General features: G+C 37.0%; 3 protein-coding genes and 3 non-coding genes across 16 annotated transcripts; 4 read left to right on the top strand and 2 right to left on the bottom strand.

Annotated features, from left to right (window-relative positions):
* The first annotated feature begins 102 nt into the window (after positions 1–102).
* Positions 103–17,291, top strand: LOC116765237 (tRNA N(3)-methylcytidine methyltransferase METTL6). 10 transcript variants are annotated; one of them, XM_061527153.1, is made up of 16 exons: positions 103–958; positions 1,038–1,201; positions 1,420–1,471; positions 1,792–1,827; positions 2,103–2,147; positions 2,332–2,384; positions 2,575–2,643; positions 2,834–3,115; positions 3,300–3,363; positions 3,559–3,610; positions 3,802–3,853; positions 4,045–4,096; positions 4,288–4,339; positions 4,528–5,440; positions 5,618–11,768; positions 14,570–17,291. In XM_061527153.1, the coding sequence occupies exons 1-3, from the start codon at positions 294–296 to the stop codon at positions 1,440–1,442; spliced, it is 852 nt and encodes a 283-aa protein (XP_061383137.1). In that variant the 5' UTR covers positions 103–293; the 3' UTR covers positions 1,443–1,471; positions 1,792–1,827; positions 2,103–2,147; positions 2,332–2,384; positions 2,575–2,643; positions 2,834–3,115; positions 3,300–3,363; positions 3,559–3,610; positions 3,802–3,853; positions 4,045–4,096; positions 4,288–4,339; positions 4,528–5,440; positions 5,618–11,768; positions 14,570–17,291. The 10 variants fall into 10 exon arrangements, with proteins under 10 accessions (XP_061383137.1, XP_061383133.1, XP_061383136.1 ...); XM_061527149.1 differs by lacking the exons at positions 5,618–11,768; positions 14,570–17,291 and having other exon boundaries at positions 1,420–1,463; positions 4,528–5,580; XM_061527152.1 differs by lacking the exons at positions 5,618–11,768; positions 14,570–17,291 and having other exon boundaries at positions 4,528–5,580.
* LOC116770740 (small nucleolar RNA snR60/Z15/Z230/Z193/J17) lies at positions 1,960–2,040 on the top strand. The gene has a single exon (XR_004353555.1). It is a non-coding gene; the product is annotated as a small nucleolar RNA snR60/Z15/Z230/Z193/J17 (small nucleolar RNA).
* Positions 2,184–2,268, top strand: LOC116770734 (small nucleolar RNA snR60/Z15/Z230/Z193/J17). Its single transcript, XR_004353554.1, has one exon. It is a non-coding gene; the product is annotated as a small nucleolar RNA snR60/Z15/Z230/Z193/J17 (small nucleolar RNA).
* LOC116770726 (small nucleolar RNA snR60/Z15/Z230/Z193/J17) lies at positions 2,424–2,510 on the top strand. The gene has a single exon (XR_004353551.2). It is a non-coding gene; the product is annotated as a small nucleolar RNA snR60/Z15/Z230/Z193/J17 (small nucleolar RNA).
* On the bottom strand, positions 11,433–14,544 carry LOC133320110 (piggyBac transposable element-derived protein 2-like). 2 transcript variants are annotated; one of them, XM_061527147.1, is made up of 3 exons: positions 12,196–14,252; positions 11,773–11,792; positions 11,433–11,549 (listed from the first exon to the last, which is right to left on the bottom strand). In XM_061527147.1, the coding sequence occupies exons 1-2, from the start codon at positions 14,162–14,164 to the stop codon at positions 11,779–11,781; spliced, it is 1,983 nt and encodes a 660-aa protein (XP_061383131.1). In that variant the 5' UTR covers positions 14,165–14,252; the 3' UTR covers positions 11,433–11,549; positions 11,773–11,778. The 2 variants fall into 2 exon arrangements, with proteins under 2 accessions (XP_061383131.1, XP_061383130.1); XM_061527146.1 differs by lacking the exons at positions 11,433–11,549; positions 11,773–11,792 and adding an exon at positions 14,364–14,544 and having other exon boundaries at positions 12,044–14,026.
* Positions 17,292–19,525: 2,234 nt separating the features above from the next.
* Positions 19,526–20,515, bottom strand: LOC133320112 (uncharacterized). The gene has a single exon (XM_061527159.1). The coding sequence runs from the start codon at positions 20,198–20,200 to the stop codon at positions 19,604–19,606; it is 597 nt and encodes a 198-aa protein (XP_061383143.1). The 5' UTR covers positions 20,201–20,515; the 3' UTR covers positions 19,526–19,603.
* Between the last annotated feature and the right edge of the window lie 1,728 nt (positions 20,516–22,243).

Raw genomic sequence — 22,243 nt, 5'->3', positions numbered from 1 at the left:
TTGTGACTAACTGTTATAATCGACATATCTCGAGACATTTTCATAATCGAATGATTTCGTTAGTATCTGTCATTAGTTAGTTCTATTATGTAGATGTACTCTGTGGTTCCTCTGTTTCGAATCTCACTGCAAACGCTTTTCATTAGTCATTTCATTTGCTATTTCCTTGTGATAAGTCGTCAATTTCAAGGTTTTACTGATATACATTTAAAATATATCATTATAATTGACAAATAATATGTATTTAAATCGAAGGTGTTTAATTTGTTGAATAACATTTATTTTCACCCAAGATGGAAGCGGATGAAAATCCGGACGGACTTCCTTATCAGGGGGTAAAGATATTGTCGGAAGAAGAGAAGCAACGGTTAGAAGCTCAAAACTCTAGAATGATCACTGAAGCAAGAGCAGCATGGTTAGAAAGAGAAGCCAAAAGACATTGGGACATATTTTACAAACGTAATGAAACAAAATTTTTCAAAGACCGGCATTGGACAACACGTGAGTTTCAAGAACTTATAAATTTTGATGTAGATCAGAAGATTGTGTATTTGGAAATGGGTTGTGGAGTTGGCAATATGGTTTTTCCTTTGATAGAAGAAGGATTTTCAAACTTCTACTTCTACGCGTGTGATTTTTCACCACGTGCTGTCGAATTTGTCAAATCTAACAAACTTTACGATGAAAATAAAATAAAAGCGTTCTGCGCTGATCTAACTACGGACGATCTCTATAACAACGTGGAAAAGGAGAGCGTAGATATTTGCAGTTTAATATTCGTGTTATCTGCCATCCACCCGGCTTGTTGGTCGCAAGTAGCCAAGTTAGCTTACAACGTACTGAAACCCGGCGGAGTCCTTTTATTTCGTGACTATGGCAGATATGACATGGCGCAGCTACGGTTCAAACCCGGACACAAGATATCCGAGAACTTTTACATGAGACAGGATGGCACGAGGTACGTGAGTTGATTTTGATCGTAATATCTATATGAAAATAGTTTGTTAAGAAGTTGATAAAATTGTCATTTGTTTTAGGAGTTATTTTTTCACCGATGATGAACTGGCCCATTTGTTTGTCGGAGCTGGATTTGAAATCCACATGAATGATTACGTTCAGCGTCGCACCGTCAACTTCAAAGAAGGTATTGATGTACCGCGTATATTTGTACAAGGGAAATATAAGAAGCCAGTAGCTGATGGTAAGCCGTAAGAACAAGTTATTCTTTTGTTCAGCAATTCTAGTGATGACTTGTAATTTTATTTCAATATTATTATTCTATATAAATCTAAATGATGTTAAAATATTAACCCTTGAGAACCATGAGAGGCATGTAATATTAGCTCTATCTGAACTGTCTAGTATATTTCAAGTAATGAATTGTTTATTGTCCCGTATTAATCTAAGATTTTGTTTCAGGTATTGTGGAAAAGGCATCCTGAATTTCCAAAACCATAACAGTGGTAAGAGAGTAAGTTGTACTAAGTTAAATAATTAATTTTTATTACACTATAATGATGAAATAGCAGTGCAGCTGACCCACAATTGGTATTTTAATTAGTAGGGACTACTCTTTTAATTTTAAATTTAAAGTATTTTTGAAAGTAATGGTTGGTTTTAATGCTAAGTGTAATTTTTATCATTGTTCATGCTTGATAGGTCTAGCGTAGGGAACTGGTTGTGGGGACTGATGCATACATATTTGCTTAAAAAGCACTCTGAAATTACCAATGACTACCATTTATTTTAAATATAATTTTATATCTATAAATATAAATTTTCTGCTTTTAGATCTTGGACTGGAGCGTTTTGAAACTGTATATGAAGGTGAGCTTCGTGGTATAAACCACTTTACTACTTGCAAAACACAATATAAGGAATATAACTATCCATTTTGTCTCCCAGTGCCGCTATCACAGCTGCGGGACTGACCACAACATACATTTAAAAACAAACCTAATCTAAGTGATGATCCCATAGTTCATCTGATTATTCTGATGTACCTCTAGCCATGTCTTTCGCTCCTATCTGATTTTATAAATCCCTACCATATAATATTTTCATTAACGGACACAGCATTTTAATAATTTTTCGTGTTTCAGATATTTGTCACATTAGTGTGTGGGAGATGCCTTGACTTTTCCCAGGTGAGCTACATTAAATTTTTCATATGTTTTAAAGTTATTTTGTCTCATGATGATCCCATAGTTCATCTGATCACTCTGATGTACATAATGCATTGTCTTTCGCTCCTATCTGATTTAACTCGACCGTCTCAAATACAGTTATCTTAATAAAAACAGTGAAATATAACAATATAATTTCTTTTAGATATCAATTTGCTGGCACATATTGAAGTCTGAGAGCTGCTAGCAATAGCTTAGGTGAGATAGATTTAAATTATTTTTGTACATTTTTATTATAATATGTTTTTAATGATGATCCCATAGTTCATCTGATGTTTTTGATGTACATAATGCATTGTCTTTCGCTCCTATCTGAATTATTATATTAAACAAAATACATGCATCTTATTAAACCATAACTAAAATTAACCGGACTTTATTTTTACAGAATTCAACAATAATATCCGAGAAGAAATATATATTGTTGACAAGACTGCTAAGAGATTTGCCATATAAGGTAAAATATACTCTATTTAGATATTAGTTTTATGCTTTATTCAGAGAATTGCAATTCATGTGATGATCTTAGATAGGGACATCTTAGTTCATGATGCTGTTAACATAACTATCCACACTGATTCCGTCAACATTTTATTTATAATTGTTTGTTGTCATATTTTGTTCCTAACATTATATTTATATTTCAGGCACATTCATCATACCAGCTTCCCTGGACTAGTGATCCAAGGTAAAATTTAACACTCTAGTTAAATGTAAATATTGATAGTGTATGATGAGAAATTTAATTTGTATGATGATCTTAGATAGGGACATCTGATTATGATGCTGTTAACATAACTATCCACACTGAACGCTACTTCACCAGTTACTGTTATATGTTCAATGTATTTCACATGTTTGATATTCATGTAAACTTTTCAGATCGACGAGTGCTTCAATGATGGAGAAGAGAAGCTATAGATTGAAAGGTATACATTGTTATTTTACTCAACTGAACTGAAAGTATTGTTTGTATGAAAATTTTAATGATGACTGTTTAATTCTGATACTCTTGAAGAACAAAACATAACGAGTTCCGCTGTCTGATTGTTTGTTGATAATAATGAATACATTATACATTGAATGTCATTTAATTGATTTATTTTTTTATAGATGTCCACATTCATCCTAGTGTGTAATGGCTTTTTCTCAGTCTACAATTTCTACATGCCACATGGTAAGTTTTCCAACTGTGTAATTTGTGATACTTATAGTTTTGTATTTCAAATGATGACCGACCTATCAGGTCTCCCTCGTCAGAGAGAACCCTAACCACCCTGTTGATAACATAACGCGTCTGATTCTACCTTTATAAGTATTGACTCAGATATTAAATTGCCGATGTGTCAATTTATTTAATTATTTCTTTCAGATACGGCTGCTTGGCGATGCTCCCACTCTGTTAAAGCTGCCTTCAATACAAAGTAAGTCATTACATGTAAAATGCAGCAAAGCTTCCTAAACATAACAATGATGATCGACCTATCAGGTCTCCCTCGTCAGAGAGAACCCTAACTACCCTGTTGATAACATAACGCGTCTGATTCAACCTTTATAAGTATTGACTCAGATATTAAATTGCCGATGTGTCAATTTATTTAATTATTTCTTTCAGATACGGCTGCTTGGCGATGCTCCCACTCTGTTAAAGCTGCCTTCAATACAAAGTAAGTCATTACATGTAAAATGCAGCAAAGCTTCCTAAACATAACAATGATGATCGACCTATCAGGTCTCCCTCGTCAGAGAGAACCCTAACTACCCTGTTGATAACATAACGCGTCTGATTCAACCTTTATAAGTATTGACTCAGATATTAAATTGCCGATGTGTCAATTTATTTAATTATTTCTTTCAGATACGGCTGCTTGGCGATGCTCCCACTCTGTTAAAGCTGCCTTCAATACAAAGTAAGTCATTACATGTAAAATGCAGCAAAGCTTCCTAAACATAACAATGATGATCGACCTATCAGGTCTCCCTCGTCAGAGAGAACCCTAACTACCCTGTTGATAACATAACGCGTCTGATTCAACCTTTATAAGTATTGACTCAGATATTAAATTGCCGATGTGTCAATTTATTTCATTATTTCTTTCAGATACGGCTGCTTGGCGATGCTCCCACTCTGTTAAAGCTGCCTTCAATACAAAGTAAGTCATTACATGTAAAATGCAGCGAAGCTTCCTAAACATAACAATGATGACCGACCTATCAGGTCTCCCTCGTCAGAGAGAACCCTAACCACCCTGTTGATAACATAACGCGTCTGATTCAGAAATAAATGATTATATATAATAAGGCCTTAGAGTTAGGCTACTTAAATATTTTATCTTTACAGGAATTGGTCCAGGTGTGAACACTTCGTTCGTTAAATAGATACGTGACACAAAACAAAAGATACTAATTGTAATGAAGCAAGTGAAGGTCGCTAACAGACTGGTTTTATTTCAAAAAGTATGCATAGACATACATTTGTAGCAAGGAGTATATAGTCACTACGTTACACATTGTACCATAAATATACAGTAGAGCCTCTATAAGTCGAACATCAAGGGGGACGCCAAAAAATTCGAGTTATAAAGTTTTCAACTTATGGAGGATTTCGACTTGGGAAGATTTTGATTCGACATAAAGAGTTTGGGGTTTATGCCATAAAGGTTATGGATATGGATGCGGATAGTGGATTTTTTGTATATCGGTCCCGGTTTCGGATACGGATAAGAAATTATTCCAAATTATCCGGTAGTTTCGGTTACGGATATTGGAATTCTAAGGAATTTCAAAAGTAACATACAAATAGATAATCAAATGGTTTTATTTATAAATAGGTCGTCATTTGGCAGGTACTTCAATCTGCCTATAAGTCTCTACTTAAATAGAATTGTTATAATTAATTATTATACTTACTTAATTATTAAATTCGTATTAAAGAGAGAATATTTGGAAATCACATTGCACATATTTATTTACTCTAATTTAAGTATGTATAACGTTTCTTTTATTATTTATTAGGTATACTTAGTTATTTACTTAACTTTCATTTAGTCTAAATCATGGTTTTAATAATCAAAACGGAGCAAAGGTTAATTATACTTAACAAAAAGTAACTTCCCAGGCTTATCCCCAGAAAGTCGGTTTCTTAAGGGATCATCGTAAATAAACCCAGCAGCACTGAACAGCTGCTCACTGGTACACTATCAGGAGGCGGAGAGAGATACTGTCTTACTGAAGCACTTAAGCTGCTGTACTTGGTATGCATTTTCCACCACAAAAGTGGACTTTCAATGACTGTCAACCTCTTCTCTCTATTGTAATCATTTAGTAATGTTTTTTAACCCTTAGCCACCTAACGTGTAAATAAATGGAATGTTTTACGTTTATTTTTGGATCACACGTTGAGCAAGTTTTTTGTGTTTCTAATTTTTCAGAGCTGTCAGCCGTAGAAGTTCTTGGTTCTTCATCTATTTTGAGTCCCGGCGAATAGCTTTCTGAAGTTTCCTTTGCAATCCAAATTGGTTCACTTGGCGTCTTAAATGGGGTTCGATAAGATCTTTACAAGTTGTTTCATGAAATTCAGTCTGGGCACCTTCCTCTGAGACTGGTTTAACCATTATAGCATGATTTTTCCTTTTTAAATACAATAAATTGAAACAAGTAGTTACTTAAATATAGATTAAGGGAATAATAAAGAAAAATTTTTTTTTTTCCAAAAAGTATATTTTTATAAAAAAAGCTTACTGATGTAGATCTACATCAGTATGTATTAATAATCTTGCTTATATACTATTTCTATTTTACGACTGTCTTCGAATTAGGCTTACTGTAGTGAATGAAAATCTTTGAAACAGTTATTGCTCTGATTTAGACACAACGGTAACATTACATTTGGTACACGACCATTGCGTGGTGCCCTTACAATTGGGCATCTTGCACCTTAATCGATTGGCAAATACAGGCCCATGTTCAAATCCACCTACGCGCACATCTTTTGACGGAAGCGGATGTTGCGGACCTTTTGGCTTTTTTATTTGTAGCTCGCGTTCTAGAGAGGAAGTACTGGGTCGTCCTCTTTTACTTCCACCAGACATACCTATATTGCACAGTGTGTCAACCAAACAATTGCGAAACTCCTCAAGATTAGGCAGTTGCTTTTTTGACACACCTTTAGCAATCAGATTGGTTTTCAGAAGGACCCATGAGTTTATTGTCGTGAGGTCCAGTAGGTGATAAAACAACCGTAGGTACCATTTCCGGCTCTTTACTCGAATCCGATAGCGTCCTAAGAAACTGTCCATCAGGTCGACCCCGCCCATATGCATATTGTACTCTTGCACAATTTTGGGATAAGGAATGTCAATTTTTTGTTTAGCCCTCTTATCGTATCTTGATACTTTGCTTAACAGGCTCGGCGCCAACGTAAGTTGATAATAGAGTGACTACTTTATTGTCTTTCCATGCAGTGGCTGAAAAGTCTACTCCATCTGAATGAGAAACGCGTTCCTCATATGTACCTCTCGGAACAGAAGTTTTCATTAGTTACTTTTTGTCAGGGAGTCGACAATTCGGTAGCCTATTTTGCGGAATAGTTCCGACACATTGTATACCCTGTTTATTCAAGTAATGTACCAAAGGCAGGGATGTGTAAAAATTATCGAAAAATACAATATGATTTTTTATCCTTGGTATAGCTCTCGCCAAACGTATAACGACGTTATTTGTTATTCCGAGATCAGTCTCATCGGCTGGTTTGTCTTTGTTTTCTCCTTGTCCAGAATAGACCTCAAATCTGTAAGCATATCTCATGAGATTACAGAGAACATAAAGCTTGTAACCTCACTTGTGAGGCTTATTTGGTAAATATTGCTTTAGAAAATGTGCAATTTTCGTTGAACACATCTGTTCATCTATAGACAGTCGTTGGTCTATTGCAACTGATGAAAATGTCGTATTTAGCTGTTCTATCACAGGCCGAATCTTATGGAGGCGATCGTGTTCGGAGTGGTCCCGCGGAAGATGTTCATTGTTATCGTTGAAATGCAAGTAGCTCCTAATCATATCACACCGATTTACCGGCATTACGCTCTTTACAGGATCGTACCCAAACTTGGAATGCCAGTATGAGCGTACACTAGGGAAATGCTCCTCTGACAACGTCAAGGGGCTGTAGACGGTGGGATGAATGCTGAGGAATGGTTAGCATTATGACATGGTTCTCTTTTGCTAATTCCCAAGCTTCGAGAGTAGCATGACTGTTATGATTGTCCAATATTAGCAATACGGGTGTTTCAGCAGAAGGCTTGGTGTGTTTGATAAAATGACGAAGCCATAAAACGAATATCTTTTCGTTAGTCCAGCTACTGTGTGAACATGTGTAAACGGCTCCCACTGGTCCATCTTTTTCCAGCTGTGGTGAGTGACGTTGACGAGGAAATATGAAAAGCGGAGGAACGAACGATCCAGACGCACTTACAGCACATATAACAGTGACCGTCTTACCTCTTTCCCATGACCCGACGCGTTTTTGTCCTTTGAGGGCTATAATTTTTTCGGTCTCTTGGACGGTCGTTATACCAGTCTCGTCTACATTGTAAATCATTTGAGGCTCGAAGTTATGTTGCTCCATTAATTTCTCCAAGTTATTGAAAAAAAGCGTTGTTGATGCTTCAGGTGGAATGATTTTATTTGAAATTTACACAGATATATATACAAAAGTGACAATTATTAATAACCAATAATCAATATTTACAGAAATTCGTCTCCAATAAAAAGTTTCACATTATAACCAATGAAATTGGATTATAATGTGAGTTACAATTTAATTACCGGTTTACCAATCTGAAGGGCTATAACAAGAATAAAATTCTTTAAGAAAATTATGTACAAATCAAAACATTGGCTTTTCTACCAATAGCGAGTGAGTATGTAAGAACAATAATTATTTCTTACGAATTGTACGAGAGGTGAGGGGCGCACCGTCGCCGCGGGGGGCACCATATAAATACGCGCCTATCTGTGTCCATACAAAACCCGGCCTATGTGCTCCTACGTTTTAGTAACCGCGCGCCTTCGGCTCGTGACGGTCATATGCTTGATGTTTTGTATGGACGCTGCGTGTGGTAGGTAATGTAGGTCCCACAGCGTTATCTCCAGTCTTATTAAATCCAAGGATTCGGTTGATACTGATGGCTTCAGGCTTTCTAATACTCAAATCTGGATGACGCTGAAAAAATCCAGCAAGCCAATCTTTTCCTGCAGTTTGATTGACTTGGTTGAACCGTTTTTCAATACCTAGTTGCTTAGCTACACTGTAACATACTTTGCGAAACTGTTCTCTTAAAACCATAAAATTTGCTTGACATAGTCCGAAGGTAGTTAGCCAGTATTTCTTCTTGGGCAACATTAAATGCAGTACGTCTTCCCAGCTTAGGCGAGTTTTTGTAGCTACTGTCTACGGCTTTCGCTAAATTGTATCGCTTCTTGAGAGTGGTGTAAGTAATACCAGTTTGTTGCGATACTTTGTACACCGAAATTCCTCTTTTAAACGAATAGCACTAACGGTTAGAGCGCTTCAGGCGAAGTTTGTCGATTATTCGAGTAAGTAGCTGAGTACCTACGAACGCGCAAATGTGTCTGCATCCCGTTCAAACGCCATAGCTCTCATTGCCCCACCGCTCTCAATACCCCGCGGTCCCCTAAATGTATGATTTTGGTTTCACTTTAAAAAAAAATATGTTTGTGTAATAGACATGTATTACTGTCTAGGATAAATGAGTAATAAAATCTAGACATGGATTTACTATACCTTTTTATTTGCAATAATGTGGGTGTTGTATATAATTAAGATTTTGCAAGTATTGGTAAAATAAGAGTGGATATTCTTTTTGAAATGTATTTATTTATTCTTCATTATGATATTTATAAAAACAATTACTTTTTTTCGTATTACATAAAGATACACGACATATTTGGCACATTTTGAATGTAAAGCCTGAACATTTTGGGAATTTGCACCTCTGCTGCTTATCCAGCCAAACTGCCCTATGACATGTCTGATCCAATCTGACGTCTTTCAAAGGAATTGCTTGAGCTGGTCCTCGGAATTTCTTCATTACAAGTTCTCTTAGTATTGTACTGCCACTAGGTCGACTACGTTTAGCGTCATTTGCAGGTAGACCCAATTTGCAGAGGGTTTCAGCAAGTTCTAGTCTGAATGTACCCAAATTGAGAAGTTGATCATTTCCTTTTATATTATTTACCTTCTTGAACATAACACATGAATTTATAACTGCGAGGTCCAGGAAATGATAAAATAAGTGCATGGTCCACTTGCAGCTCTTCCTTGTGATGTGATAACGACCTATAAATGAATCTAATAAGTCCGCGCCTCTCATGTGGGCCTTGTACTCCTTGATGACTTTGGGACAAGGAATAGCAACTCTCTCTTTCTTCGATTTATAAAAGCGTGTGACTGTGGTTGCTGGTTCTGCTCCTACGTAAGTGGAAAGAAGGTTAACCCATAATTTGGCAAAGTATGAAATGCTATAAAACCTGAATTTTGTCATCAGAAATGTTATTTATACACATAAAACGACTATAGAAAAATTTGAAAAAATCTGAAAAACTTAGTTTTCCTGAAAACTCGTGTATGCCACAATATACACTGCCGGCCAAAAGTTTGAGACCACCTACATAAAAGTTGGAAATTGATGTAAAACCCAAAATAAAAAGCTGAACATGAAAGGATTTGTTGAAATATTTATTAGGTATGGCAAAAGCGATGAAATATAAACAAAAAATATTAAACACTTCGACAATTTAACTTAAAATATATATGACAAGCTAAACAGATTTTTCATCAAAAACCCTCCCTTGCATTGAATCGCTTTGTTGACAAGTCTTGGCATGCGGGCAATCAATTTGTCGATTGTTTCTTGTGAAATATTGTTCCAGTTTTCTTGCAAAACTCTCCACAAATCCTCTTGTGAGCTGGGACAACAACTACGCACGTTTCTGTCCAGCTCTTCCCACAAAAGTTCTATAGGGTTAAGGTCGGGGCTCTGAGGGGGCCACACCATGTTTTTTAACACTCCTTCTGCTTCTTTTTTATCTAAATAACCCCGGCACAATTTGGAGCTGTGTTTAGGGTCGTTGTCTTGTTGGAAAATAAAGCCATCTCCAACTAGCCGAAGTCCCGATGGTACAGCATTACACTCTAATATTTGTTTGTACTGCTCTTTTTTCATAATTCCTTCGACTCGTACCAAATCTCCAGTTCCACAGCTCGAGAAACAACCCCGAACCATAATTGAACCACCGCCATGCTTCACTGTGGGCAGGATACAGTCTGGCATCATCTTTTCCTTGGCACTCCGCCGAACAAAAACACGTGTTTTGCTCCCAAGCACTTCAAATTTGGACTCATCTGTCCATAGAACTCTTTTGAAGTTTTCTTCACTCCAGTTTCGATGGGTAAGGGCCCACTGCATTCTCTTGTTTTTGTTTTGTGGCTTTAAGGGGGGAGCCTGCTTTAGAAGCTTCAAAAAATCGATTTTTTCGAGGATTTTCTTGGCAAGGAAAGAAATATTTGATTGAAACGAAACTTTCGGGTTTTATTGTTATATATTTCAAGAGTCTTCTCTAATTTTTTCATCAAAATATATGTCATATTATGCGTGGTACAAGCATTTCGCCGAGGCGCCTCGAGTATGCAGGTGTCGTGCGGCGGGAAAGATGCAGGTCGCAATTTTCATCTGAAACTAAAAAACCAAAAAAATTTTTAATTTTCAATAGTATAGCTTCTAGTTAAACCAAGAAAATTAAAAAAAAAAGTGAAAAATTCAATTATTTTTCGCAAATTAAAAAAAAAATTCATTTTTTTGGAAAAAAAAATTCACTTTAGATTGTTTAAAAAAATGGTTAATCATTACTTTTTCAAGTTTTTTTTGGTTCAACTAGAAGAGAATTTTATCCCAAACACAACCAATTTTGTCTCGTTTCGATAGGACGTTTAGTTTTTTTTCTATCTTTCCCGCCAACTCGGAAAAATCGTAAAAATGAAAAACCGAGAAATCGCCCGTCAAAGTTTTCGTATATAAAAAATCTTAATTTTTTTGAACTTACCGCAATAATATGCTAATCAGCGATTCCTGGTCCATAGAATGGCCCTTGAGACTTCAAAAAACTGGTTTTCGCCCAGATGTTCGAGTCTGCGGGCTGTTCTGGCCTCTTTACTTTCCAATGAATCGCGCCTGTTTTGTCGGTTGACACGCTCATTGTCAGCTCCCTTGGCGAAATTGTTGCATTGCTGTCCAATTTTTTAATCTAGTAACTGCATGGTTTTCAATACTGCACTGTAGCCTTCATTGAACATTCCTCCAGCGATGTAAGCAGCAATCTCGACGATTTTAATGCCTGAGTTAAGGTGTTTAGGTACGATGCGCCACACAGTGGAATTGAACGACTCGTTCGCATTTTGTGTGTGTCCACCTAAACATCTCGTTAGCAGATCGTCCTTAGATAAATCCTCGTAAATAGGACGAATTTGCTTCTCGACATGTTCGTCAATTACACGTGGTGGATGTTTAACCCTTTACTTGGCAAGAACTAAAAATATGAAAAAAAAGGAAATTATTGATAAATTTTGTTTAATTTATGAATGGACAACTTGAGAAAAATAAAAATAAAAATCTAGGTATCCTAGGTTTCGAGAAAACTTAAGTACATCACAATGTACACTGCCAATTTTACAGAAATATTATAAATAAATTGTTTGTACATTTTGGTGTACACTACCAAGGACATAATGAATTACATTATTCAGGTTATTATAAATTTATTTCAAAAAAAGGAGGAAATATTTAAATTATTCTTTATTATTTTAGGTGAAAATTACGAAAGCAATTACGTTTTATTTTTCCCACAACAAAACACAAATGTACGTTACATTTTATACAGTAGACAGATGTTCTTCCACTCTTACAATATTTGCAACGCATTGTTTCATTACCTGCTTCTGGAAGATGACCTGTGTTATCAAATCTGACGCTATCAGTTGGTCGGACTGAGACTGGTTTATGGATTTTCAGATTCTCGCCTATATCGTCTGTAACGTTTTGGTTTGTTCCTATTCTATTAGACTTAGACAACCCATCAAACAATTCAAATCTGAAATCTTTCAATGAAGTCTTCTTCCCATCTCTTCTATGTAGGAGCCAAGCGTTATTTATACACATATCAACAAGTTGTGAAAATATTCCCAAGTACCAACGGTGACTTTTGAAGGGAGTTCTATATAACGATATCAACATATCTGCTAAATCGACCCCTCCCATATGTTTGTTGTAATGTTTGACCACTTGAGGACATTCTACATCTACTTTCTTTTTCTCATCCTTATCGTATCGTTTGATTGTTTCTAAGGGGTACGAGTCTATGTAGGTGCTAATAAGTGTAACCACTTTATTGTCGTTCCACTTTACGACTGCCAACTTATTCTTATTGCAAACCACCTGGGCGCTAGAACCGCGTTTCTTCTTTTTTAATTGTTTGTCAGTTGGCAATAACTCTTGACAGCCTCTGAGACGATTAGTCCTTATTGTTCCTAGACTAAGGATCCCGTATTCTTCCCGCAGAATATATGTTAGTTCAGGCGACATAAAAAAGTTATCAGCATACACAATGGCCGGCTTTTTCTTTATAGTTTGACACAATGCAAGCACTACCATACCTCCTAAACCAATTGTAGCTTCTTTCTCTGAAAAAGTCAGTCCACGAAAGGTATCGTCGCCACCATACAGAATAAAATCGTAGATGATACCCGAAACACCCGCACGGACAAAATTCTTAAACCCCCATTTCTTAGGTTTCATTTTTATGTACTGCTTTCGTTTACCTGCTTTACGACCTTTATAAGGTATCATCATCTCGTCAATGGAATATTTTCCTTCTTCTTCAATTTTCAGAAAATTTTTGCGTATTTTCTCCATTAGGGGGCGAATCTTGAAATAACGGTCTGAATCTTGCAAAGTATTATCAACAAAATGAATATATCGACGTATTTGTTGATACTTTTTGAGAGGCATAAGATCAGCAATGAGAGGGTATCTTGTTTTTCTTGCCCAATAGTCAGTATAAGCTGGCATCTGTACTATACCCATCATGATTTGAATGGCCAGGAAGCTTTTAATCTCATCTTCTGTCAGCTGAATAGATCGACCTAGTTGTTCAACTGCATATAAATTTGTATTATAAACAATGTCAGTAATTAAGTCAGGAGAAAAAAAGAAATAAAAATAATCCAGTACTGTCTCTATTTGTGTTTGATGGAGATTGTATAAGTTTTCTTCAAGAGATACATTGTGACGAAATACTGCTTTTAACCATTGATAATTTAGGGCGAATTTCTGAACCTTTACTTTTTTGGTCACTACAGTCTTTGTTGTCTTTTTACGCTTGGACCTGGTAAGTAGTAACTGCTGTCCGCTGGTGCTAGGCTGGGGAGATGATAGTTCAACAGAAGGAGATGGCAAAGATTGGATGGAGTTCAATGTGGGTATAACATTGTAGTTACTTGTATTCGGCGATGGAAAAACTTCATCAAATGTTGGTGTGAGTGGTAAAGTAATGAGTATATCATGCTGTTCGTTTTTGGAGTCAGTTGAAGTATCAAGCAAATTAAGGGCTTCTAGTGATGATGCTATTGAAGGTGGATCAGAGGTATCTGGTGAAGGCGGTATATAAGCATTTGCTTCCTCATCAGATGTGGAACTATCGTCAGAGCATGCGTTTTGAGCGGGTACCAAAGCCAAGATCTTATGGGCGCGAGTTAGTTGTAAGTTCTGCAGGCGGAAAAAGAAAAAAAAAAGTTCAAAGCAGACAGTTTTTATGAGAAGGTAAAAAAATAAATAAACAAAAACTGCCGATTCGTTGAAAAACAAAAACTGTGTAAACTTAGCAATGTACAGCGTGGTTACCATAGTTCATTTTTAGTATTTTAGTGCGTTATTGGCAACGTGCAGTGCAGTGTACATACATTTGTTTCAACCAAAATCGGCCATAAAAATTGACACAGTAACGCATAAAACTTTTTGAGTAATACATAGTTTTTAGATCAAATAACACACCATTTTTTATTAGTTTTTGAGCTAAAAAGTAATTTATAACGCAAAAACTTACCCGGGTCCCGCCAACACTTTGTTGTTTCGAAGCCATTTTGAATTTGACATGTGTTGTTCAGTGTTGCAACAACGAAAATATTTTTCTACTAATTCTAAATTATTTAGTAATATTTTTAATAAAAACAAAACAAAAAAGTATTATTATTTAACCAGTAAATTTTTTTTGAAATGTATGTACAGTCTAATGTACCTTACCAAGTTAAGGGTTAAAAGCAGCCAGGGTGTTTGTCGCTTCAGCTTTGCGCCACTCACACCAGCTTTCGACGCCTTCCGGGCATTTACCGTGGCGAGGTAATTTATCTGTAGAGCAATAATGATCAAGTGTCGCCATTATTGCATTTCTCATATCTTCTACAGAATTCAAGTTTCTTCGAATCGCCAGACCGTAATAAATTGTTAATTTTTTTATCATAGCCTCGGTGAGCCGTTTCTTTCCACCGAGCTGCTCATCTTTTCTCTTGGTGCGGAGACGAGTACCCATGCGCTTTTGTACATGTCCCACGCACTCGTTTTTGGTCACTGTGCACTCGTCGCCGTATGGATCACTGTTTAGGATGCCAAGAAATGTTTTGGTATCGCCGTCGCCAATGTAATTACTATACATTACTCCAAATTTCTCGATGGACCTTGAGAACATTTCCACAATCGAATCAACTTCCATTTTCCCGGCCGAACCTGCGTGATTTGAAGAACAATTTTCTTTATGGCTTTCATACCAATTTTCAAACTCGTCGTCGTCCAATGTATTTTTCTTGATGGCACAGGTATGACAATATCCGCTTTTAACGTCAAGGTCGACCACTTTGCCACCGAAATACCCAATAAGTGTAGTTACACCGTACAATGAAGTATATCCACGTTTTTTCCACGATCCATCGCCCGAAACTTTCCAACGGTCAGCTGGTCTTTCATTTTGTATGTTGAGTTCTTTTTCCTCATCGACGGTTTTTTTGCAGACGCTCTCAAACATTGTTTTCGACGCTGTATACAGGTGTTTCACGATTTGGTCATACGTCGATTTTGCTAAGCCCTGAGACATATCCATAAGGCCACAAAAAATGTTAATGCCTTCTCGTGCGACACCCAAAAGTCTCATGACGAACACAATTCTTCTGTTGATTTCGTAGCCGGTGTGAATGAACGGTCCGGATTGAATTTCTCGTTTACCGCATTTTCACGACAAAATGATTTTGAATCCTACACCCCGATGGCCGCTTTCGGCAAACGTAATTCTCTGCTTACACGAATTGCAAATAACTAACTCAGAAATAGCTAAAAACACAGAGACAAACTCGATTATCCGATAGCAATGAGACGGATAAATTATAACATCGTCCGTAGTTGCTGACGCCAATTTTTTTTCACTACGGCTAGTATTAGCCTTTCCATCGTCCGATGACGGAACATTAAGAAACTGATTGCCCTGGAATTTGCGCTTCCGGGGCTTTCCAGTCCGTTCACTTGAAGATTTGGTCAATTTAGGATAGCTCTGCATGTTTTCGAGATGTTCACGTGCCGAAAAACAAATCAAAACTGAATTTAAATGCTAAATATAGCTTTGCTCAAGCCAACGTAGCCAGCTAATATATATCCCTTCTTTGCATGATTTTTTACTTTAAAAAAAAAAAAATCATGTGTTTGTAATTCAGTTCATACATTACAGGAAAAATAAATAAAAAAATATTTGTCTATTTTTATAGCTTTTTTTGTTGAAAAAACGATATGATGGATTTTTCCATCATCATGCAAAACAGCCTTATCACGTTCATACATTAATTATTTATTAGAGCATACACATTTTATATTTATTTACACTATTACTCCCGATGAAAACGTAGGAAACAGTTGTTGTTTTTATTTAAGCACAAGTTTAAGTTACACTTGCTACAACGTATCGTGGAATAGCCCTTACAGTGTGGGTATTTACATCTAAGAGAGGTAGAAACTAGTGGCAAATGATCACACCCATCTCTTCTGATGTCTTTTGGGGGAGGAACAGTAGCTGGGCCTCTTTTTCTCTTGAGGTCCAATTGATGTTCAAGCGAACTGGTGCTTGGACGACCTTTTCTCACCTCTGTGTCTTCTCCTATAGTGCATAGAACTTGAGCCAACTCAATCCGAAACTGACCCAAGGAAAGAATATTATTTTTTGTTACACCTCGTTTGTTTGCATTTTTTTTATATATTATCCAAGCATTAATAACTGTGAAGTCCAGTAAATGAAAGAATATTCTTAGGTACCATTTTTTGGACCTTATAGTTATATGATATCTTCCCAGAAAACTATCCATTAGATCCAACCCCCCCCCCCCCCATATGTTTATTATACTCTTGTACAATATGTGGACATGAAATTGGTACTTTCTCTTTTTTGGTTTTATCATACCTTGTAACAGTAGATATTGGTAACGATCCCACATATGTAGATAAAAGTGTAACCACTTTATTGTCCTTCCAGGCCACACAAGCCATGTCGATACCATCATATGAAGAAACCCTTTCTTCATAGCTGCCTCTTGCTACTGATTTTTTCATAAACTCCTTTTTTTCCGGCAATTTCGACTTTGGGATACGATTTTGCTGTACTGTACCTACAGAATGAATACCATTTTTTGCTAAATAATGAACCAAAGGCAATGAAGTATAGAAGTTGTCAAAGTAAACTATGTGGTTAAGCAACCTTGGTACTCCTCTAACTATCCGAATGACAACATTTCCTGTGGCTCCAATATCAGGCTCTCCATCTAATCGCCCCGTATTTTCTTGGCCTGAATAGATCTCAAATTTGTGAGCAAATCCAGATAAATCGCAGAGGACATAGAGCTTGAACCCCCATTTATGGGGTTTATTTGGCAGGTACTGCTTTAGAAAATGTGCCACTTTAGTAGCACACATCTGTTCGTCTACCGAGAGCCTCTGTTCCATTGGTATGTTCGAAAACTTCTCATTTAGATGTTCAATGGCCGTATTTTGAACAATCTATCATGATCAAGATGGCCTACAGGTTTGTGATTGTCATTGTTTTGGAAATGCAATGATAGTTTAATTTTTTCAAACTTATTTACAGGCATTACAGATGAAATGAGACTATATCCAAATGTTGGAGACCAATAGGATCTAGTACTTGGAAACCTTTGAACAGACATGTATAACAATATACCGAAAAACTTTTTCATGTCAGATACTTTATATATGACTGAATGATTAGGGTCTTTTTGAGTACTATAAAGATTGGTTTGATCCACGATTTTCTGAATAAAGTCTTCATCAAAGAAGTACATGAAACACTGATATGGAGTTTCAAGTTCAGCAATATGAGATGGATATTGGGAGTTTCCCAAGAAAACAACTTTATCCTCATCAAAGTTGAAAAATGTTTTCTTCCATATCAGTTTCCTTTTGTCCAATAAATTAGGCATATTACCACTGGGAATAGGGTCCGGGTCTTCTTGCACTTCCATGGGTTCTTGAACTTGGGGTGGATCGTTCCCAATATCTTCCTCATCCTCTTCATTGTCACTTCCTTGTAATACATCTTCAAGTTCTTCTCTGATAAAAAAAGGTTCCTGTAATTGCTCTTCATCCGAATCTTCCACATCCTGTCCATCTTCTGATAACCATCCATCTTCCAGTAGCGCTAAGTAATGTTCTATCTCTTTATCCTTCAACGTATCCTGCAATGATAACAAATAACAATAATTTTAAAAGAAACTTCATTTCCATAGTACCAATATAGGTGTTATTGCATACTGATGTAAATTTACATCATATAAAAATGGTACAATTTTAAATACAATATCGATGATTGCAACAAAAGTTGTTAATAAAAAAGTAAAACTAACCTTTTTTCTATTCATTTTCAGCTTTTTTCACCACTTTTTGTTGAATCTTCTATTCAAAAAACTTTTTCAAATAGCACACTACAACAAAGTTTTGACAGGCAAGTAAATTCAAGACTTTTTGACATAAATCACTTGACGTTTGCTTTTTTTTTTATTCGGCAAGTTCCGTTTCGTTCAGAAATTGTTACCAATTTGATTCAATTACAAAAAGACTGTCTGTGTGGAGTCCTATAATGTTATTTTTCCTTTTAAATGGTATGATGGAAATTTCCATCACGATGCAAAGAAGGGATATAGTTATAATACATTCTTTTATCCCTACCATAGCTCCACAATGGGCTTCTACGAATAGTCAGAAGTGTCTCGAAGAACTGTTGGTCCCTTTGGATTCTTAGAATGGTTACAATGGGTACAATACATACAATAGATCGAGGGGCGGAGCGCGGGCACTTCGAGCGATCCGGCCGCTCGTATAACTGTTTGACGCTTGCTCACTATTTCTTCTGTAACTCCGAAAATAATTTGAATTTGCTTTTGAAATTTTATGGGCACATTCTTGGATAGTTTGGGAAGACATTTATGCAAAAAAAAATCGATTTTTTGAAGCCTTTAAAGCAGGCTCCCCCCTTAAGAGAGGTTTTCGGACGGCTACGCGACCAAATAAATTAGCGTCTCTTAGTCTTCTTTTCACTGTGGTCAATGACACAGGTGTAGACCGGGATTTGTTCACTTCAGCGCGGATTTCTGGTGCTGTCAGGCGTCTATTTCGCTTGCTTGTTACCACGATGAACTTATCCTCGCTAGAAGTTCTAGCTCTCTCGGCCTTCCCGACCGCGATCTGTCTTGATTACTGCCAGTCTCCTTGTATCGGGTTATTGTGTTATGAACACAAGTCTTCGACAACTTGAGCTGGGTAGCAATCGCACGTTCAGATTTGCCTTCGTTGTGTAAAGCAACGATGACAGCACGAAACTAGTATTATTCGCATTTACTACGCGGATTTTATTATTTAAAAACTACATAATCCCGACGTTTCGGTTACTTTGCAGCAACCGTGATCACAGGTAGACGAGGTGTGAGGCTTCTGCAAGTACGCTAGTGAATAAATATGCAGTTATTGTTATTGTTAAAAAGGGAAAAGAAGTCGTGAAAGTCATGGACATTTCCATGTGAATTATGAAGAATATCGAAATCATCCAGAATGGTTTGAAGATGAATATTTAATGCCAATTCCTATTATCGATGAACTGTTAAGTGTACTATCAAGACACTTATCAAAACAAGATACTAATATGAGGAAAAGTATCGGGGTATGTGAAAGATTAGCAGTAACACTACATTAAGTTTAAAGCAGATTTATTTTACTTACACGCTTACATCAAATTAAATTTAAAGTTTACATTCCATCAAAGTGTTCTAACATTTGAGCAATATCGTCCTCGCTTGTTGGTGTAGATGTACGAGAATATGAGTCTAGAAATGTATGTGATGATGGTGTGTATTTCTTAATTACGGCCATAATCTCAGTTCGGGCATCAATTAAACAGTCTTTTTTTATTTTGTCCATAAGTGGTAGCAACGAACGGAAAAATGCCTCATTTCCACGCTCGTCGCGATACTGTGGTTGAACATTATTTCTTTGTATATCTATACTCTCGCGCATAACATTCGATATCTCTTTATTCGATTCCAGAAACATTTGGACTAATGTTTTCTTTTTATTAGACGTGGATGGTTCCGTAACACTAGGGTTGGTATTAACCGAACTGTCGTCATCATCAAGAACATCTTGACTGTCCTCATTGATCATGTATGACGATGTTGAAGCGTGTTCTGTGTGTTTCTTTAAAAAAAGTAATGCATCATAATGAACATACTTTCGTCGTTTTGAGGCAGCTTGACCGGATTTTGGACATTGCTGCAACTTTAACTCTTTACGAAATTGATCCCTTAAAGATTTCCATTTTGTTATAAACTTTTCAATGTCAAACATTGTACTTTTGTTCAAAAAGCTTCTCGAAACGTCCTTGTATAACGAGAGGCAACGCTGAAATGACGCTGCGTTTGACAGCGCGCCCGCTGCGCGCTCGTCGTGAGAGCGCGGTGGGCCCGCTGCTAGTCGCGGCCGGCTAGCAATGATGTAGTGACGTTTCGCGCGCTCGTTGTCACTCGTCGCATCGCGGCGATAATATCGCCGTGTGGAGACGGTTCCATAGAGAATGTATAGAAATACGTGGCACGACGATAATATCGCCGCGATTCTCTCGCTCGTGGAGTCAGCGCCTAAGCGATTAGCCTTGCGACTTGTTAATTGTCATTGCGAACGCAAGGCGAACTGGAAATTGCAATCGTTTGAAGTCAAACGGAAGATCAGTCGGAATCATTGGTTTTCGAGGAATACATACATTTTCACCTGCGTACTTTCCGTTAATAATGGTTGCCTCAATCAAATTCGGCATAAGTCTTTTTACCGCAAGTCGAGTACCGTTGCAAAGTCGCGGTGGATTCAAATTACGCAATATCATAATAACTGTACCAACTTTGAGTTGCAAGTTATGTGGTGGAAAACCTGGTAACTCCAGAGAGTTCAAAAACTCCGTTGGATAATGTACATCATCGGGATTTGTTATGGAATCAACGGATTTGTATGTCACCAAATCGCCATCGATTTTTGATTGAATGGTGAAATTCAGTGCGTGTACATCATTATTCTTTGCGGCAAGAATTGCTCGTTGACTTAACCAAGCATAATTCTGATAATTCTCACTAATGTTTGGGAAAACATTTTCAATAAGAGCTAGTTGAGAGTCTACAAATCGGCAAAAGTCGTTGGTAAGAGTAAATAATCCAGATGTCGCATCAACTGGGACTTTTCCATTTCCAACAGCTAACAATTGTTTTGAAAATTGTGCAGCACTTTGATCATTTTGAAGTTGAACTCTCATATTAGTGGTTAGCGATAATGTTTTTACGTTATTCCATAAAGGTGACGCCTTTAGGCAAGCATTCAATTCATCTGCAGGAGTTCCACGGGGAATTACTGGCAACGTCTGCCTGAAATCGCCTGCCAACAATATCATCAAGCCGCCAAAAATGTTGTTATTTCGCCGAAGATCCTACAGTGTGAAGTTAAGTGCTTCAAGTGATTTCTTAAGTGCCATTGTGCACTCATCCCAAACAATGAGAGCTTGCATTGCGTCAACAATTTTCCCATTGCACTGGATCGGAAAATATTGCATGTTGGAGTCTCAATTGTGTTTAAATTGAATGGCAACTTAAGCGCAGAATGTGCAGTACGACCGCCATTTAGAAGAGTTGCCGCAATTCCAGATGATGTTAACGCCAAAGCTATGTCACCTGTTGATCGAATAGTGGCCAAAATCAATGAAATGTTTTCCCTGTTCCTCCAGATGCGTCCAGGAAGAATAGACCACCAGTATTATTGTCCACCGTTTGTATTAATGTTTCGTATACTGGTTTTTGCTGTTCATTCAGCAACGGCACATTATTTTGAACGAATTCCTGCAATGTATCAACATTGTATTGCAGCTCTCGATTTAATTCTTGGTTGAATGCATCGTGTATCGATCGATTTGGTGCAATCATTCCTACTTCAATCAGTAGCTTGTTTGCAATAGTCAAGCATTGATCCTCAATCAGAATCAATCATTCATTGTAGATTTCATCGGTTATTTGCATGTCAGGATTATTCGTTTGAATGCGCAAGCGATGCAAGATATCTTCACATATGTCGTCTTTGTATTTGTTCCATAACTGAATTGGTTGTAAAGGAAAACATGTGGTGATGATAATTGCGATCAGCGTTCGTATTTGGTACGCATTTGATGAAACAACTGAATCCGCAAGTGTTAAATCCCTATGAGAATCGTTCTCTAGCAAACCCAATAGTTGACATGCTTCTCGATATGTTTGGCATTGGTGGCCATTCACAGTTTTCCAATGCGCAAATGATTTTGGTCCACGTACATTTACCAACAGCAGTCGCAAATAAAAACATTCATCATTTCTAGGATGA

The sequence above is a fragment of the Danaus plexippus genome (genome assembly GCF_018135715.1).
Source record: "Danaus plexippus chromosome 3 unlocalized genomic scaffold, MEX_DaPlex mxdp_34, whole genome shotgun sequence".
NCBI classification, from domain to species: Eukaryota; Metazoa; Arthropoda; class Insecta; order Lepidoptera; family Nymphalidae; genus Danaus; species Danaus plexippus.
This window is presented reverse-complemented; position numbering and strand designations above follow the sequence as displayed.

Excerpts from the sequence above, each read along its gene's own strand:
- LOC133320110 (XM_061527146.1), bottom strand. The coding sequence starts at position 14,399 with ATGGCTTCGAAACAACAAAGTGTTGGCGGGACCCGG. Across the intron at positions 14,027-14,363 it reads AAAGTGTTGGCGGGACCCGG|AACTTACAACTAACTCGCGC; the intron begins GTAAGTTTTTGC and ends TTCCGCCTGCAG.
- LOC116765237 (XM_061527153.1), top strand. The coding sequence starts at position 294 with ATGGAAGCGGATGAAAATCCGGACGGACTTCCTTATCAGGGGGTAAAG. Across the intron at positions 959-1,037 it reads ATGAGACAGGATGGCACGAG|GAGTTATTTTTTCACCGATG; the intron begins GTACGTGAGTTG and ends CATTTGTTTTAG. Across the intron at positions 1,202-1,419 it reads TAAGAAGCCAGTAGCTGATG|GTATTGTGGAAAAGGCATCC; the intron begins GTAAGCCGTAAG and ends ATTTTGTTTCAG.
- LOC133320112 (XM_061527159.1), bottom strand. The coding sequence starts at position 20,200 with ATGTTTGACATTGAAAAGTTTATAACAAAATGGAAATCTTTAAGGGAT.